The sequence below is a fragment of the Gopherus flavomarginatus genome, chromosome 1, assembly GCF_025201925.1.
Source record: "Gopherus flavomarginatus isolate rGopFla2 chromosome 1, rGopFla2.mat.asm, whole genome shotgun sequence".
In the NCBI taxonomy this organism is placed as follows: Eukaryota; Metazoa; Chordata; order Testudines; family Testudinidae; genus Gopherus; species Gopherus flavomarginatus.
The window spans coordinates 130954188-130973933 of NC_066617.1; the positions used below are offsets into that span (position 1 = coordinate 130954188).

General features: G+C 38.7%; 1 protein-coding gene across 5 annotated transcripts in view; it reads left to right on the forward strand.

The window, feature by feature from the left end:
- Positions 1–19746, forward strand: part of MPPED1 (metallophosphoesterase domain containing 1) — a 73441-nt gene that overhangs the window by 7191 nt on the left and 46504 nt on the right. For 2 of the 5 annotated variants that reach the window (XM_050925067.1, XM_050925103.1), the window contains exons 2-3: positions 7959–8223; positions 13121–13302. In XM_050925067.1, the coding sequence (XP_050781024.1) occupies positions 8072–8223; positions 13121–13302 (334 nt within the window). In that variant the 5' untranslated portion in view covers positions 7959–8071. Of the gene's footprint in view, positions 1–4499; positions 4753–5312; positions 5432–7958; positions 8224–13120; positions 13303–19746 lie in introns of those variants that run through there. The other 3 variants (XM_050925086.1, XM_050925075.1, XM_050925094.1) reach the window with 3 other exon arrangements.

The window sequence follows — 19746 nt, forward strand, 5'->3', positions numbered from 1 at the left end:
AAATAATGACAATAATGTGTGTAGTAACTTACTTGTATGTGTGATCAGTGGAGGAAAATAAATGTGAAGAAAATTAATTTCAGTAAAGGATTTTTTTTACACAGTATATGACAGGTAGATATAAGCAGCAAGACATAATAATTGTTTTTTGTTTGTTTGTTTGTTTTAAGTAAGGGGACGAGAATCTGAATTTTTTAAAAATGGTTGAGGTAGTTTCAGTTAAAGTGAAATAAGAGGTCTCATTGAGTCACCAAAGCACATTATTCCACATTACAAATCAGACATTACCCAAAGCAGTTCAGATCTGTGGAAACAAATAATGGGCTTGATGAGATGGTAAGTCCTGTTAGATCATGAGGATGACATCACACCAAACGATCAAAATCCACCATTGAGAAGTGACGTTTAAAAAGAAGGATGCTAGAGATCTATTTCAGTTAGACACGCTCCTGAAGCAAAGGACTTTGAGTCTAAGACCTGGCCTACACTTAAAATTTAGGTTGACATAGCTGTGTTGCTCAGAGGAGTAAAAAAATCCACACCTCTGAGTGATGTAGTTATGCCAACTTAGCCCCCAGCATAGATAGAGTTAGGCCAGTGGAAGAATGCTTGCATTGACCTAGCTACCATAGCTTGGGGAGATGGTGTACTGGCACCCCTTCTGTTGATATACGCTGCATCTGCACCACAGGGTTAAGCCAGCATAGCTACAGTTATATCCTAAGGCAGGCCTGCACAACATGCGGCCCGCGGAGGCTCACTGTGCGGCCCGCGGCGGGGAATCAAAGGACTCTGGGCTGCCTGCACTGGCGAGGAGCCCAGAACTCTTTAAATCTCAGCCATGGCCGGGATTCATAGGGCTCTGGGCTGCCCGCAGTGGCGGGGAGCCCAGAGCCCTTTAAATCTCAGCCGCGGCTGGGATTCATAGGGCTCTGGGCTGCCCGCAGCGACGGGGAGCCCAGAGCCCTTTAAATCTCAGCCGCGGCCGGGATTCAAAGGGCTCTGGGCTGCCTGCAGAGATTCCCGGACACAGCTGAGATTTAAAAGGCTCAGGGCTCCCCACGGCTGCGGGCAGCCCAGAGCCCTATGAATCCCGGTGGCGGCTGAGATTTAAAAGGCTCAGGGCTCTCCGCGGTTGCAGGCAGCCCAGAGCCCTTTGAATCCCAGCTGCGGCTCCAGCGGATGGGCTGGGGCTGGGATTTAAAGGGCTCAGGCTCCCCTCAGCAGCAGGAGCTCTGGGCCCTTTAAATCCCTGCCCCAGCTCCGCAAAGCTCCGGGTTCCCCCAGCCGCCGGAGCCCCGGGGCCCTTTAATTTGCCCCTGAGGGCTCCCAGGCACCTCTTCATCTGGGAGCCCCTGGTTGATTTAAAATCAAGTATCACCTCCCCACTCCCAACTTTCCTTTTTGGCCCATAGCTGTTTTGGTGGGGCGGTGCTCGGGAAGGAGGGTTTGTTTCTGCAGGGCTGGGTGGTGCTGGGGCGGGGTGTTTCCGTGGGCCGGGAGGTCCTGGGGGTGGGTGTTTTCTGTGGGGCCGGGGGGTTTCGGCCCTCAGCTGTTTTCTTTGGAGTAATGTGGCCCTCGCCGCTTTACGAGTTGTGCAGGCTTGTCCTAAGGTATATGCTCTGATTGAGAATTGGACTGTGAAACCTGTGATGAGAGCAATTTCTAAATTTTTACACTATAAAACTCCTGTGCCATCTCATGGGTGTTCAGTGGCATTCCCAGTGGAGAGGTATCCAAGTTACACAAAAATCACCATAATTAGCACCCTTCTTAGCACTTACAGCAAAATGGTCATAGAATGAATGGGAATGGTGTCTGAACTACCCTCTTACCCTGAAGAATGGGTCTCTCCAGACAGGCTTGAGAAACAAAGGTGGTTCAGGGAAGCTTGCAGAGGACTTCAGTCTGCAAGGCTGTCACCCTGGCACCTTTCAGCAGCACTAAGCTGACATTTAAAAAAGTTAATGGTGCCATTTAATGTAGTGCTTCTGTAACTAAAATGGGGTTAGGTTTCTAAATAGAACTTTTAGATCACTAATTCATAACACAGAAGTCTTTGGGGAGCTTGCAGGGGGAGGAAAACACCTTAAATGACACTACAGATTGTAACTTAAATATCCCCAAGGAATCTATTCTCCTTTCAGCATGCTTTCTTAACTGTCATTGACACTAATGGCAGGTACATAACGCATTCACATTGGGAAGAGTAGACTTTTAAGTGCATATTTCAGTGCTACACATTATAGTCTTTAGAAAATGTACATTTTAAAAAGTTCCCTAAATATGCATTTATACATCAAACTGCTGGCTCACAGGGAGTGCTTGAGGCCTAATGGTTCCAGAAGTACATTTGTACATGATCAGCCTCAACAGCTACCAGCGTCTAATTGACATTTAATCGTGCTACCTTTGTTTTAAAGTCCATACATAGGCTGAGAACATTTGAGCTTTCATTTTAAGGTAAATTCAAAACAACCAGAAGAGACTGTTTAGTAGTCGTGATTTGCCAGCATTTGTGTCATAATTTGTCTTAGCAAACAAACAAAGAACATGTTCCTTTGAAACAGTTTTTAATTGCAAACTTTCTTCTAGAAGAACATCTATCCAGTTCCTGGTGGCAGAACTGAGAGAGCAAAATGATCCTATTTACCAGTTTATGTCAGGATTATGTAAACATTGCAAGTTAGAGGGAAAACCTATTAGAGCATCCAGTTCATTTCCCACATTAAATTAAATAATTGTTTCTTTACTGATAGCACTAGATTCCTTTAATGCTGGCCTACCTCCATCAACCCATCCCTTGTTTAAAACAAAAACATATTAGAGTATTTTGTAATAATGGATCCAAATGCTATATTTTACAGTAGTGTTACTGTGATAGTTGGCGCCCTTACTGTAGAACACTCTGTGGCATTGGATTTTTTTTAAGAAATAAGGTTTTTGCTTCCTCATCTAAAGTCACTTACTTCTATTCCTGAGACAGAAACTCAAGGAGAGCAGTTTTGCCCGCAGTGCAGAGGAAGATTTGAACTCTCCACCAAGCACTATTGAGTTTGTTTACTCCAGCAAAGATGTATTTGTGCCATAAGCAGCCACACTGTATGACTGTACTAGCTATCACAAACTCTCATATACTTCTTTGATGGAATTTATTGTGTTTTTAAGCACCTCTTTCCCTGAAAAATGTGGGCTTTACTATTTTAAAGCTGCATGGAAATGCCTTAATCTCCTCTCTGTTTGCTACTGCACTTTCTTTCTCAATTGCATCCCCAAATCCCAGTTCTTCAGACTCTCCATGAACAAACTCTAGCCTGCCTCACATATCTTCTCTCTGTCTACACTGTTCCCACTCATCTACCACTGGCCTTGTCTCTCTTGCTGTTCACATTACCTCACTACTGTCGGTGTAAGAGCTGCAACTGCTCCTCTGCAGCTCTTACGATCTGCAGTAGCCATCATATGTTTCTCTGCCTCATTGACTTCATATATTTGCAAAGCTCATCTCACAATATATCTCTTCTTCACACTTTTACTTCTTAATTTCTATCCTCTACTTATATTATCTTATTTTAACAACCTAAGCATTATTTAAGATGACAACTACTGTACTTGAGCCATGGTGGATTTGGATCCAGGCTCTTGTCCAGTACCTGGGAAGGTTATCAGAAAATCTCAAAACAGATGTTTGCCATGAGACTGACAAAAAATAGGTGGTAGTGGGGACTGTAGCACAGAGAATGAAGTAAGTTAGTTGAGGAACAATGGACAGGGAAAGATAGGAATTGGAGGAAGAACAAAAGGCAGAACCAGAATCAAAGTGAGGATGGGGAAAGGAGATTAAAGTGAAATGTTGGTTTGCAATGGCAAAAGTGAAGGAGAAAGAGGTTAAATTAAACAAAGGCAAGATAACTCACGCAAAAGATGTACTGGAATTATTTTGTTTGGTACCTATACAAGAGAACATTGGGGTGACATTAAGAAAGAAAAATTTTAGGGCTGAAAAAAAAATCAGGAAAACTCCATACAATTTCTCTAAGGCCCCAGTTCAACGGGGATTTAAGAACGTGCCAAATTTCAAGTAGATGGGTAGTCCCATTGCAGAATAATCTCCCAGTGGAAGTGATGGAATTCCTATTGAAGGTAGTGGGAAGACATCCATTTAGTACAGTGGTTTTGGATCAGATCTTTGGCAACATTTAAAAGTAAACTGGATAAAGTCCTAGAAAAATAACTATGCAGAGAACATTCCTACACTGGTAAGAAGATGGATAGATCATTTAATAGAATCATAAATGTTGGAGATTGAAAAAGAACTGACATCCAGAATTGTGATTTTTATTTTAATATTCATATTCATGAAACCTTTTTCACATTTCTCTGTGTCTCCCTGGCAGCCATCCCATAGCTCCATAAGTCTGGGGGAAGAGAGTGGTTAGCATGTTGTTGCTGTGGGGATTTGAGTCTTAGTGCTGTATGTTGGTAGTGCTGGCCATGTGATTTTAAAACTTACATGGTACAGCTGCAGGTATTATTTTCCTACTGCATGTCACACCCTGTTTTGGGTTATGGGGGAAAATTCAAATTATTTTTAAAAAATCTTAAGGAATGTTGTAAAGGAAAATAAAGGGGAGTGACTAGTGTCAGTTTGGATAGCAGTCAGGCTGGAGGGAGACAGCTTGTTCTATCAGTCACCAAGAATGTTAGCAGCCAGCCAGCCACTTATTTAGCAAGACATCAAGAGAGTGAAAGGTAAGGATCAAAGACATTTGTGTATATTGCTGACAGTAGCTTCATCTGTTGAATTAATATTGTTAGTTATGTACTGTGGTTATATTATTCTGATTTCTGTTTAGGACTAGTTGTTCATGTTATTGATAGCTATTTTATTTTTAGGGTAAGATCCAGCTTTTTGGTTCCCTTTCTCCCCTGCTGATAATAGCTTCTCTTAATTAGCCTCTTACAGTTGGTATGGGTACTTCCACCTTTTCATGTTCTCTGTACGTATAAATATCTTTTACTGTATGTTCCATTCTATGCATCCAGTGAAGTGGACTGTAGCCTATGAAAGCTTATGCTCGAATAAATTTGTTAGTCTCTGAAGTGCCACAAGTACTCCTGTTCTTTTTGCTGATACAGACTAACACGGCTGCTACTCTGAAACCTGTTTCCGATCCTGGACAATTTGTACGTGTCTCCAGGGTGAACATTGTATGGCTGTCACTTGGTAGAGGGCTCAGTAGTGCAACGATAACACAATTTTTTCCTGTCAATTGAGACATGCTGGCTTCTAATTTTCTGCCTGTTTACAGGGTGACCATCATGCTGAGTGTCTCTGGCTAGCATCCATGCTGGCTGGCTTAGTGCTGTGAGTCATAGGCTCTCCCATGTGTGAGGACAGTGGATCCTCACTTACGAAAACCCTTCTACAGTAAGTGCCATCAGAGCAGTATATTTGGTACACTTTTCTCAGTGTTTGGGAACAAAGTGTAATGAATTCTACCAAAAGCAGCTAATGTTAGTGGAGTTAGCAAGTGCTATTGTCCACTTTGTCCAGTGAGGAGGAAGTAGTTAGAGCATCTAACTCAGAGTGAGGATTCCTGGTTTCTAGGGCTGGTTCTGCCAATGATTCTCTATGTGACCTTAGGTAAATCATTCAGGAGCCTAAAGTTAAGCGTATTTAGCCATATTTTCAAAAGTTCTGAGCACCCAGCAGCTCTCACTGAGGTCAGTGGAGCTTTTGGATGCTCAGCAATTTTCAGGATCAGGCAGGTGCTTTAATATATATATTTAGGAGCCCAACTTTAGTCTCCTAATTTTGAAAATATTTGTCTCAGCTCACTGTAACCTTGGGTTCGCCATTTGTAAAATGGGGAAAATTTTTACACACCGCACCAAGGTGTTGTTGAAACTTAATGCTTTATAAAGTATTGCAAGACCCTTTTGTAAACACTTTAGAATTGCACATTACTAACTGTGCTGAATTTTGTTCTAAAAATCACCATTTATATTAGTTTAGTTCAGACAGATGTCTGTTTGTTCAGAGCAGCTGGTCCAATATAAAATCTCTGACTTTGACATACATGGTCCATATGAACATCTTTGAAAATGCACCATTTTGCACACAGTGCTTCTAGGACAAGACCTCATATCTGCCATTTTAATCTTTTAGGGCTTGTCTATACTACTGGGACTATACTCGCATAGCTATGCTGCTTAACCCCATAATGTAGACACAGCCTACAGTGACAGGTAGCATTCTTCCATTGATCTAGTTGCATCTGCACTACGAGTTAGGTCAGCATAGCTATGGCGCTCAGGTGTGTGGATTTTTCTTTTTCTTGGGCAACCTAGCTATGTCAACCTAAATTTTAAGTGTAGATCAGGCCTTATTTCTTAAGTGCAAAGATTTGTACTCTATTATTTTTACAAGGATCATTTCTCTCTTCCCTCCTGCTGCTTTCAAACACTTCCATTCTGCTGCCTGTTCCATAGCAGGCACACTGTATCGGAGAGTGTTTAAAATCCAAAATTTCCTGGGCTGCTTTTCTACTATTTTCTTACCATGCATTTCTAGTGGAGTCAAGAAGAAATATACTCTTTTTTTAAATCCTCAGACTGTGTCCCTGTAGGTTGGTAATAACAGCAAGTTGTCATCATTTCACAGCCATGTAATGAAATGAACAAGAGGTCTCATCCCAGTTTCACAGAAGACAAACTTCTACCTTACAAAAACAAATACCAGATATGGCACCCAGGTAGGCAGTCTTAATAGCTAGGCAAAGGACTGAGTGATTAAAGACCATGAACTGCATTCTCATCATGTTTAGAGGTGGTCCCATCAGAGTGGAACTGAGATACATTGACCATTTGTAAGATACTTTCAGTACCACTGCCCAGCGACTGTATATAATCAGTGAATAACTATTTTCTAATGTGAATATTTTTAAAATTAGTTCCTTTGAAGCAAAGAATTTTTTAAATAAATAAACAAAAACTAACAGTCTCATAAAAGAGCCTTACTTTTATTGCCAATAATGAAAGAGTTTATTAAAACTGGGAGCTGGGTTGGGGGGTGCGGGGACGGACAAAAATCTAATCTAATTTACTGTCTGCTATTTTCAGTGGTTATTTTTACTATTTCAGTCAGTCATTTTCACTTCCCAAACAATCACTGCTGTTGTTTTAGGGTTGGATACATTGTGAGAAGTATCCAAAATGGTTTCAATTGATTTTCTTTTTAAAACTTAATGAAAACATATTTATTTATATAAGGCTGTGAAACACCCCATTTTCCAATGAATCCTGTATTTTGGGCCTAAACTACCTCACAGTAGGATATGAGGTGTGATAGGTGGAGCAGTAGCACTTTGAGCTTTCATATCTGCACTAGAGGGCCTTTAGAAATTATTACAAAGCCAGGCATAATATAATAAAATGTGAATGGGAAACCCATTTTGATACCTGTTTCTTAGTCTCAAGGAAGCATCGCTTGACAACACATATCTTTCATGAATGCCACAGCACTACTGAAAAACAGGCCTTAAACGGAACTTAAAAATGTGTTTGCACTTTAGTCATTCAGAGACAGTCAACTGAACATTTTTGAAGGGGCTATGATATAAATATTCACTAATACAATGGCGGAGGGAGTAAATAATCGTGTTGACAAAACCTTAAAATTGAAATACCAATACTGCATGGTGCTAGATTTGTGTTTAAAAGTCTTAACTATTTGAACATGTTGCACCATGTGTTCTTTTGCAAGCATCCCTCCCCTCCAAACTCAGACTACAATATATTCATCAAATTACTGAGTTGGAAAGGTTTGTAATGAGTTCTTTGAGCCGTAAGTGTTCCCCCACCCCCTTTAAATCTTCATCTGACATTAAATAAAGGAAATCCAAAACAGATTAACTGTCAAACGGTTATGCTCCATCTTTTCAATCTGCTTTTAGGTTTCAGAAGGGGAGCACGTTGATGAGGTAAGGAGACGACATGGTCTTCTTCTGTCGATGTAGAAAGATAGCACAGATGATTGTCTGAAAAAGCTGTACTACACAGCGCAAGCATGGCTTTCGCCCAGTCGCATATTATGGCTGCTAGAAGGCATCAACACAGTAGACTCATAATTGAAGTGGATGAGTACAGCTCAAACCCCACACAGGCGTTCACGTTCTACAACATTAACCAGGGACGCTTTCAGCCCCCACATGTGCAAATGTAAGTATTATAGTTTTGTTATTGCTCTAACACAGCCTTCAGAATTGTTATTGCCTTGTCAATGTGGTATTTGATGGACCAGTCAGAAAGAATTCAGAGAACAATGTTTTGCTGTCTTTTTCTAATAATAATTACTGATACAATTCCATCCATTGGGGAAGCATAGGTACTTTTTTAAAGGATAGATGAGGAATCACTGTGCTAGCACAATTTGGTCTTTATAAAAAGAAAACAATAACAAACAATGTAATTAATCTAAGAGGTTTCATATAGATAATATTTTCCACAGTTTTAGAAGCATTAATCAGCTTTGTGAACTCATATTCTCAACTTGCATCACAAGTGAATAGCTGTTGAAATACCAACTCTGTATTCAGAATAAACATTCTCCTGTTGTTGGTTAGCTATACTACCGCTTTGTACTACAAAATAAAAAGGACAGCAGCAAATAAAATAGTGTGGGTACCCATCCAACAACCTACTTTAATACCAGTGTGTGAAAGATATGGAGTGCTTAAAGAGTAATTAAAATAATGTGTTTGTTTTTGACTTTTTATATATGATGATATCAGTAAAGTTAACTGCTCTAAATGGTGATTTACTTTTAATGTCAAGTGTAGGATCATAATTACAAAATGAAACTTGCCATAAAGTTGAGAGCCAGAAGGAAAAGCAAAACTGTTAAGCCATTACAAGTAAATTAAGTATATAAATCCATGGCAAAATATTTTATAGGAAATCAAAATGTAACATATTTTATTCTATTCTTTAAAAAGAGAATCAAACATATTTTGGTCAGAGAATTGATTTTCATTAAAAAAAACTTTTTACTTTAGCAGGACTGAATAAATTGGCTTACTTTCATCCACTACATTTTGGTAATTTCTAAACATAGGGAATGATTCCTTTAAAAAAAAAACACGAGTGAATGGTATGGATCTTTTCAGTGATATATTACATGCAAATTGTGGTACAAATTGTACACCATAGAAAGGAAACATAAAGGCTAATGTGGACACATGCCTGCATGTGGGCAGAGTTTGAATATGCAACACTCTCTGGAGCAGGTCCTGACCCCTAGTTCGGGCTTTTAGGTAGTGTCCCAATACAAATAATGAATAAAACAAATATAATATCTGCATCAGGGAACATCTTTTGTTTGCAGAGCTGGCAAATGGTAACAGAAAACAAACAAACAAAAAATTGATTCACAAATATTTTGGCAAACAGAAGTGCCAAGTTCAGATCTTTGAGATTTGTGGGGCATATTATTCATTATTTGTGAGTATTCAGATAGCTGTGGGGCATTCATGAATACTTTTGCGAATCCCAGAAGTTGTGTGTATGGGTTTTCATCACAAAATTTGGGCTGGAAATTAGTTATTCATTATTAGCCATTTGCTACTCATTATCTCTTGTTTAATGTTGCAGTCACCCAGCCAGTGAGTGAATACAATAGCATGTGACTTTGGTGATCCACCACACAACACAGTGAATACTCTAAAGGGAGCAGTTCACAAACAAGCCATTCTCTGAAAATTGTTCCCCAAAAGTGTTCAACACTCATGAATAATTAACATTTGAAAAACATTCATGCAAACCAGAAAATGGGCTAAGTTGTAACAAATAATATTCATAAAAGTAATTTGACCAACTCTATTTGTCTAGACAGTAGAAATCTTGAAAATTTTTTGTGAATACCTACAGTATTGATATTGTTCTTGGCTTTTACAAATTAACAGAATGGTGAGAAATGTAATCTTGCATCTCCTTTATTCCCATAAATATTATGAGTTAAATCCTGGCCCCATTGAAGTCAATAGTAGCTGCTCCATTGACTTCAGCAGGGCCAGGATTTCACCCTACTAGTGAATTATATGCTTGTAAAATCCCTAGTTTAGTGATGTTGCAAATAATAATGAATAAACCTCATATAAATTTACTCACCCCCAAATGCTTTTCTCCTCAGTGCTTTTGGCTCTCCTTCAAAGGCTCTTCTGACTTCAGCCTTACAGCTAGTACATGGTTTTTCTGGTCCTCAGTACTGTCTTGCACTCCTTGTCTTACCTTAACAGCACCATCCAGGAGGATTCCCAACCTCTCACAGCGTTTTCCTGGCACCATCTTTGTCCTTCCTGTTCCTCTGTTGCAAGGTGCTTTGGGTTGCCGCAGTTGGCAAATGTATTTTATTATTGTAATAATTGTCATTTACTGTTTGTTAAGCACTGACAATGCAATCAGAGCTGTAGAAGACATAAATCATGACAGTTGTCCCTTGAAAATTTAAGGTCTTGATCCTGGCTGTATGCAGGCAAACCTCTGCTCCTGTATGAAACCCCACTGAAGCCCTGTGCATATAGTAACCTCCAGTGTTGACGTGAAATTTAACTTTGCTTTTTCAATTTATATACAAGTTTATATGTTATTTTAAAAAAATAACAGACCATAAGGTCCTCATTCTTCTTTTTCTGTTACTCACGGCGCAAGCAGTTCATTGGACATCAGTGGGGCTACTCAGGGAGTCAGATGCTACTCAGGGACATCACTCTCAGGCCTTAAGAAATTGTGTCCTACAGTACAATTAAATGTGTTTATGTGAAACCTGACATTTTGCACTGTTGTACTGCAAAAGCAATTCACACATCCTTAATGTGTGCATATTTCTGTGACACTGTGATCTGCATTTTATTTATTTATCATATTTATTTATACCCAATACATTTTTGGCCCTTTGTACAAGGTTTTAAAGCAATACATACCTTGGCTGACCAGTGTGAATCAGGAAAATGCTTTCCACAAAATAAAGTTCTAAATCATGCATAAGGAAAAGCATATGTATTGTGTGCTGCATACATTGCCATTGTAAGTCTGTTGTGTTTTCATTCAGCTCCAGAGGAGGACCATGTGAAATTTATGTTACTATTTGATGCACAAGTTACTGCTGCCCTTGGCTTTGTTTCAGTGATAGGTGAGAGGAAAGAGGCATATTCAAGGGATACACTTTATGAGCTACACTGAAAACCCAGCAATGTAAATTCAGATCAGCGCATTTTATTTATCATGTACAAATACTTGAGAACCCTGGGGAAGTACATTATTTTTCTGGCTATCTTCTTCTGCAGTTGAGAAGTATCCATAATTTAAAACTGCATAATGGAGAGGTGCCTATATTTGGGAGTTAAGGATGGGGAGAGCAAAAGTTTGGAAGTCAGGGATGTAAGACCTCAAGTTTCTGCTTTTGTGCTTGTTTCATGTGCTTGTGCGCCAACTTTTGGCCTTCTTTTCTGGTCACTTTCTGTTGAAAAATTGACAAAAGGTATGAAATTTTAGGAAACTCGGGCATAATACTTCCTGCTGTATAGCACTTAAATTAAATAGTTATTACTCCCTGGATTTAGTAAAGTAAAAAAAAAAAACTTTTCAAAAGTTATGACTTTTGCTAGAACCTGCCCATAGATGTAATGATTTTTAAAAAGACATACACCCTCCCAGAAAGGTATAGAAAAATAGTATAACAAAGAGAATATCCTCATACATTAGCTTTTAAATGTGTTTTATCAAATGGTAAAATGAGAATTTTTGTAAGTGTTGTTTAATGATTTGAACAGGACTCTATTCCTGGTAGTCTCACTAATGTCAACATGAACTTATCAGGTCACTTAACATCCATGCCTCGGTTTGCTCATCTGTAAAATGGATATAATTCTTATCTGTCCCATGTTGTGAAGATTAACTTAGGTTTGTTAAACAATCTGAGGTCCTCTGAAATCTTTTCCCATAAACACCAAAGTGTTAGCATTAATAATAATAATAATAATAAAGATCTATAATTTTATTTTTTCCTAATTAAATTTTTAAAATTGAGCCAGAAGAGATGCAGATCAGATGGAGAAAGATCCAAATTATACATAACAATGAACTAAATTAATGTTATGATTCATTTAACGACAAATATTTACAAACTAAATTGTTCGTATAAAACTATAATTCTGTCTGAGATTTTACTGATATTAAAGCTCTTTCTGTTTTTTTGTTTTTTTCCCACCAAAATTATCTGCACTGAAATTGCACTATGGTACACTTACACATACATACTTCTATATATTGTAATGAAATATGTTGAGGGTGAAGGAATTTAATGAGTTGCAAATAAGTATATCTCATGCAGCAGATTTGTTTTCTCTGCCTTCCTTACCTAAATCATGAGGAAGCTTCATAAAAGTGGGTCAGATCAGTTCTTTTCCTCGTGTTTGAGTCTTGAAATTGGGCACTATACAATGCAGCATCACCCATTACTGCATCTGATTTACTTGGCATAATTAAGCCCAGAAAGTTACCACAATTGTCCTGACAATAGTAAGGTTAGAATGTGCATTTGCAGCAGCTGTCAGTAAAGTTCTTATCTGCCGGTGCATTAACACACTGAACCATATCTCCAAAAATGCGTTAATTAAATTTGTTGGGAATTTTATAACCTGCAGAAAAAATATGATTAGGAAAATGCATTTAAATTTATTTATATATGTGATAAATTGCTTCTCTCAGTATAGTGTGCAACCTTATTTAAACAATGAACACAGGACGGTATTCTTATTTTGAAATTGGAAATGCCTTTGTTTTATTTGTAAGTGTCTGAAATATGACAATAACATTGAAACAATCTCTTTTCCATAATCCCTTTAAACTAACACATCTACCCAGCCAATATTGAAAGCTCTATGATGTGAACTCCAAAATTCTTATACCTCCTATTAATTCTGTGAGTTTCTTCTAGTAAGTGACTTTCGCCCACACAGATCCAGAATATGTCATCTTTAGTAACACTGAAAATTGTATTGGAATTGCAAAGTAAATACTAAAAAGGTTATGTAACCTTCTCATGATGCATTTCCCATAGGGTGGATCCTGTGCCCCACGATGCCCCCAAACCTCCAGGATATACCCGATTTGTCTGTATTTCTGACACTCACTCAAGAACTGATCCAATCCAAATGCCCTATGGAGATGTTTTAATACATGCTGGTGACTTCACTGAACTAGGACTTCCTAGTGAAGTTAAAAAATTCAATGAATGGTTAGGTAAGTATCAGAATACATGCCATTTCAGAAATAAACGTGATTTAATGAATGTACCAACCCTCTCTGTCTCCTAGTAAAACATTGTGCACTTAGGAATGATTAATATTAATTTAGCTTTCTGTTTGAATGGCAACATTTAGAATTTGGATTTTTTCAAAATATTGTGTTCTTTCCACCTGAGCAAATGAGATTCATGTGATCATTCATCCATTCTGCCTTTCTACTCTTAAGAGGGGGAAAATGTACATTAAGCAACTTTTGGCATTAGATGCTATTTAAGTCACTAGGCCTTTTATGATTTGCATAAGAACTCTTACATATATTGTTATGGCTTTCCCTCCCTGTAAAAAGTTGTGGTGAGAAAAGCATTTGTCTGTTTAACCCTGGAGGCTGATAGTTTTTCTGTCTGAGACTCAGCTGCACCGCAGCGATGAATTCCAAACAAAGCAAAACGCGTGTCTGTGGTTGCTGTCTTGGATGTGGCAGACCAGATGTAGATGCCTTCTGTAGGCAACTGTTGGCATTGATAGCTGAAATTCTGTTCCACTGAGCAGGCAAGTGGTGATTTACATGCACTTCTACAGTGTTATGTATGTGCTTAAAAAAAAAGAAAATTACAGTGGAAATTGGAAAGAGTATGCTGCTTCCAGAGAAAAATCATGGTCTGTGTTCCTGCTGTGCTGGTGCCCGGATTTAGCATAAACACAGATTTTTGTTTCTGATTATCAAAAAATTTGCAGGTCGAGTGAGTGGCTTTAAAAAAAGTATGCATGAAGTACACATTTTAAGGGACCGGGGTTTTTTCGTTATATTTTCCTGTCTTCTTAGCTACGTGCTATGGCATTTCCCAGTGTGGAATTGGCTAGGAGCAGCACAAAGCTGACAGAAGCATGGAGACTGAGATGCAATAAGAAAAATGTCAGGCTTTTCTAGTTCAAAAAAATATTTACAATCAAGTCTTTATCCTGATTTTGGAAGACTCATGCTAATAAATATTGATTCAACTCTGCAAGCCCAATAATACGCCCAACATAAAATAATTAAGAAAAAAAGTTACAATGCATTAAGGAGGAAACACACACAAAAGAATTATGAAATCTGTAACAGTACCTTCCATGCAATCTTTCTGTGCCCAAGCATTACAGAACAATAGGACACTTTTACAACACTAAGCAATGTTCAACTTCACTCTGAATCTTCACACTACATTGCAATAATGTACAAACATTAGTGCACAAAAACTGTTCCAAACCCCATGGTTATCTGTTATACACAAAATCAATATTTACCCAGTAGTGTGGAAGGGAAGCGATATTAGAGCATTGTTAGTCAGCAGGGAAAGGGACTGCATGTCTGAGTTGCTGCTGATTTCCTGTCTACCTGACAGACTGACTACCTGCCCTCCTACATGATACTGCCCCCGCTGGGAACAGCAGAAGTCCTGAAGCTGAAATCCCCTCAGTTTATAGGCGAGGGAGTGCTGGCAGGGCCTTGTTCATGATGGCCTCGTGAATGGAATTGTTTTTCTCCTTGCTCCAAAATAGTCTGAGAATTTGCTGATCCTTAAGGCTTGCTGCCAAACTGATCTCTCTGAATGATCACTTGGAAAGGATTGAGGTGTGTGAGGCATGGGATTTCAAGCTATAGGGCCTTTTGGGAGATAGGGGGGCAGGATTCCTAAGAAGCGGTGCACTTTTGTGTAATCTGGGTTGAGAATGTTTTGCTTGTTATGCTTATGATAGTTGTTTGTTGTTGAAGGGACTCAATTTATATATTATATTTTCTGGTTTTATATTGTAAATCTCTGTCAAGGTGTCTAGAGCATTTGAATAGGTAGGTGTTTTTATGTGTTTAATTTAAATAAAATAAAGTAAAAAATCATCCATCTTCTTTGAAAACCTGCTGTACTTTGCCTTCCTTATTGACTAATGCATCTAGAAGCAAAGAGTCCTGTGGCACCTTGTAGACTAACAGAAGTTTTGGAGCATGAGCTTTCGTGGGTGAATACCCACTTTGTATTCACATTCTGCATCCGACGAAGTGGGTATTCACCCATGAAAGCTCATGCTCCAAAACTTTTCTGTTAGTCTATAAGGTGCCACAGAACTCTGCTGCTTTTACAGATCCAGACTAACACAGCTACCCCTCTGATACCTAATGCATCTAGAACCATTAGAGCCTCTTCCTTTCCTCAGTCACCTCCTTCTCCTCCTCTTCCCTCTTTGCCCAGGATCTTTCACCCTCTCTCACATCCTTTCCTGCTCCCTCCCAGACCACATTCTCTCCTTCATCCTAGTCTCAGCTCTTCCTTTCTTCTCCCTTTATCTTCATTCTCTCTATTTTGGCTTTGTCAACCTCAGCCTTCAAACATGCGACAGTTTCCTCTATCCTTAGAAAGCCTTCCTTTGCTTACCCACTTTTCAAACCACAGCTCCATGTCCCACCTTCTCTTGATGTCCACATTTCTTGTGTGCGATGCTGGCATCTTTTCTCATACTCTTTTGGATCCCCGGCATTTCAGTTTCTGCCTATATCCTCCTCTCAACCTTTCTGAGGTCACCCGACCAAATTCTATGGCTGCTTCTCCATTTTCCTTCTTCTCTACATCAAATTCAGACTCTCTGTCTTTGATGTCAAGTATATTTTACTTTAAAAGTGCTGACTTTAATAGAACTTAAGCTAATGCTTAAAGTTGAACATGTGCTTAAGTGCTATGCAAATAGAGCAGATCTAAAGCCCCTTCTCTCTTTCTTCAAGCCTTTTTTTTTCTTTTTCTGATACAGTTACCTCTGTTATTTTCCTCTCTTTATCCCAGTCTCTTCCGTGAGCTCATTTTTCTTGAAACACTCTGAGCCCAAAGTGCATTTGGGATTTTCAGAAGGTTCCGAATTTGAAATAAATAGTGTGTTGTGGGGTCACAAGACCATTGAGCCTTTGGATACTGTCATAAGGAATGGGTTGGAAGAGAATTTGAGCATATACTAGATTTTCAATGTGCCTCACATACTGATGTCACTTTAAGCATTTCAAAATAATCCAGAGCCCTTCTGCCTACATATCATCAATATATAATGCAGGATGGTTAAGTTGGATCCTATCCTTGAATACTAGGGACACGCTGTGCTGTGGTTATCCTCTGCACTCTGTCCTCTCACTAGTTTTATTTTATTAATTTATTTTTATTTGGCACCCAAAAATGCATAAGGTGCTTTATAGAACAAACACAAAAAACATTGTCTCTGCCCTAGTGCAGCCATCAAATTATACATGCAATGCCCCAGCCCTACCCAACATACATTCTTTAATGATGGTATTGGTTAAGATTTGTGTGGTTCAGCAGCCTTCATGCTTCCCTTTGCTCCAGCCTGCATGAATATTTCCAAATGTCCCCTAGAGCACAACATGGCTCTGAGTTACACTAATGACATTTGAGCTAAATATTCAATCATAGAATATCAGGATTAGAAGGGACCTTAGGAGGTCATTTAGTCCAACCACCTGCTCAAAGTAGGACCAATCTCCAGACAGATTTTTGCCCCCAAATAGCCCCCTCAAGGATTGAGCTCATAACCCTGGGTTTAGCAGGCCAGTACTCAAACCACTGAACTATCCCCCCCCAATGTGCCAGTTCTACACCCACTTGTGTGAGTGTGTATGTGGAGAATTGTACTCTTGTGTGGAGACTTAGAAGATTACTTAAGTATGCTGTGCATTTTCTAATGTTCCTCCATTCATTATTTCTGAATGGAATTTCCTCAAATATATCAAAGGCATTCTTCTTTGAGGAGTAAGTTCATGCCAAATTTGAAGTAAAGCTGGCTTAGAGTTACAGTGCAAAAATGAAACACACCTGGAACATTTAATTGGTGACAACCACCATTTTATTCCTCTTTTCAAATCGCGAAAATGGAGAAGCAGAATTTTAGCAAACTTCTCAACACAAATTCACTTCAGGGCTGTGATTTGCCATATGAAATTTCACCACAAAGGGTTAAATTTTTCCCACCAATAATTGAAGTCACCTGAAAATAGTTTTGGAATGAAAATACCTATTTTAACAGAATTATACCAATATTCTATGTGGCTGTAATTACACACAGTTTATGAGTGTTATAGCATTGCTGTTTATATAAAAATCAGCTAATTTTGATCAACAGTCAGTATCCCTGTTGTTTTAAAATACAAATCTTCATCAAAGAAAACAGTCTTAGTTTCAGGTCCTTTCTAACATGGAATCTTCTGCAGTGACGGTAGATATTTTCCTTCTTGTTTTAACAGGTATTGTATATTTTAGGGTGCAATAATATTCATATTTAAGACAGTGTAAAATGGTGGCAAAGAAGAAAAGAAATTCATCCTTCTGAGCAGCAAAAGAAATTAGAATTTACAAAGTGTAGTCTTGCCATTTTGACCATCAGTAATTATACTATTTTTATGTTAATGTAGAAACCCCTTGAAAGGGGTGTTTAAGTACTAATTATCTATTTACAAAAGAATGGCTTTGGAAGTGCAGTGAGAAACACTGAGCTGTATAGGGATTTAGAACAGATGTCATTTTAAAAAGACTAGGCATACAAAAAAAAAAAGTTGGTTTTCATTGCACTTCTTTAACATACAGTGTCCCAGATCCTTAGCTACAACTGAGGAGCACACAGCATAGGTCAGGAGAGAAGGGTGCAAAGATGAATTTATAGTCTCTCACAATTCTGGGCTATCTGTGCTGGGCCAGTCCTCTGGTCTAACTTAGGGCACTCTGAAGACTTCTGTAAATTACACTAGCTGCCAGTAGCCTCAAGGGCCAGCAAGGCAGCTGGGGATCACCAGAGTGTAAGGAAGCTGAGTTATATCACTTTCTTCCACCCACGCCTCCTGTGCTGGCAGTGGGGAGCATATGATGTAGGTGCTGCTATACTAGAGAATCTCCCTGTTACACCCGCTCATCTTCCCAAGGCAGGTTGCACCAACCTAGGACTGTTTGTACCACTGCAGTTTGAAATGTGGTCAGTGTGCATTTTACAGCGATGGGTTTGCTAAAGTCAAAATTATGATTCCTCCTGTTGTAGGAACTGCAGAATGACTCCTATTTCCATAATACCCCAATGGCATGGTTTCCCCCCACCTTTTGTCTAAAAATTAGTTCTGTTATTACAACACTGGATCTGATTCTGGTCTCACATGTTTTACTCCGGTGTTTAACTCCATTGGCTTTAGTGGAGTTTTTCATGAAGGCAGTGGGGTCTGGAGACCTAAAGGCGGGATTGGGAGGCAAGATGTCCAGAATCTAATTCTGACATGGCTGTGACCTTTGGCTAGAATTTTCACTAAGGGAGCTAGGCACCCAAATCCCATCCTGTGGGAACTGGGCAACTAACTCTATTAGACACCTTTGAAAATCACAGCCTCCTTGTTCCCCATGCCTAAAATAGGGAGAATAATACCTAGCCACATGCCACACAGAGATGTTAATTAGTGACTATTTGTACACTGCTTTGAACATACACCATAAAGCATTATACACAAATATAAAACATTATTATTAGTGGTGTGCATATACTGACATAGTACCCACCTTTTTATAGTCTTCCCATTGAGAAGATGAGCACCTGGGGACACTGAGGTTTATTTTGCATGATCTGAATTGGAGTCAGTATCAAATTGTGAAGAAACCTTTGTACTAAGTGTGAAGTGATTTTTACTATTACTTTTTTATACAGTTCTCTGTGTCCCGTCCTTTCATTGTCCCTCAGATATATATGTTATTTTAAAAGGTTAAAAAATCCTTACTGTAGAATTTTTTCTTCCCTTTAAGAATTGTTTTTTAAAGGTAGAATCAGGAATAGAATTTCATACTGTAGTTTAAATATAAAGAGAATACTCTTACAGAGTAAAATTCATCCAGTAACTTAACGGCTGAACTATGCTGCACAATGACTCCTGTATGCAGGAGGGCAGTGCATTAGTTCTGCATAGGCAGAAATGGTTTAAAGCAGGAACCAAGGATCTGCAAATGAAGGTCCTAGGCTGGAAGGCGGTCCATTTTCCTTCAGAAATAAAATTGTTCAATTACTGTACATGTCACAGAGTATCCTGGTATATATACTTGAATATTAGCAGATTTTTTTTCTAACGTGTTCCTAGTTTTATTTATCTATATCAAAGTATTTAAAGAATTCCCATTTTGCAAATGTAGCGGTGAAAAATCGTGTATTTGTTATTTTAGTGTTTGATTTAATTGCTGACTTTTATGTTGCAGAAATGGCTAGATCTAACAGTTTACAAATGACTTAAGGAAGAGTGTTGATTTACAATGTTATTCAAGATTATACACCATACAAAAAAGTATGTTAATGTAAATTTCCCAGACATCAGCCAAGTGTTTAAACACAGAACTGTCAAAGAGATGCTAAAAAAGCAATCTGAGACTGTTATACAGTCTTTTTACTA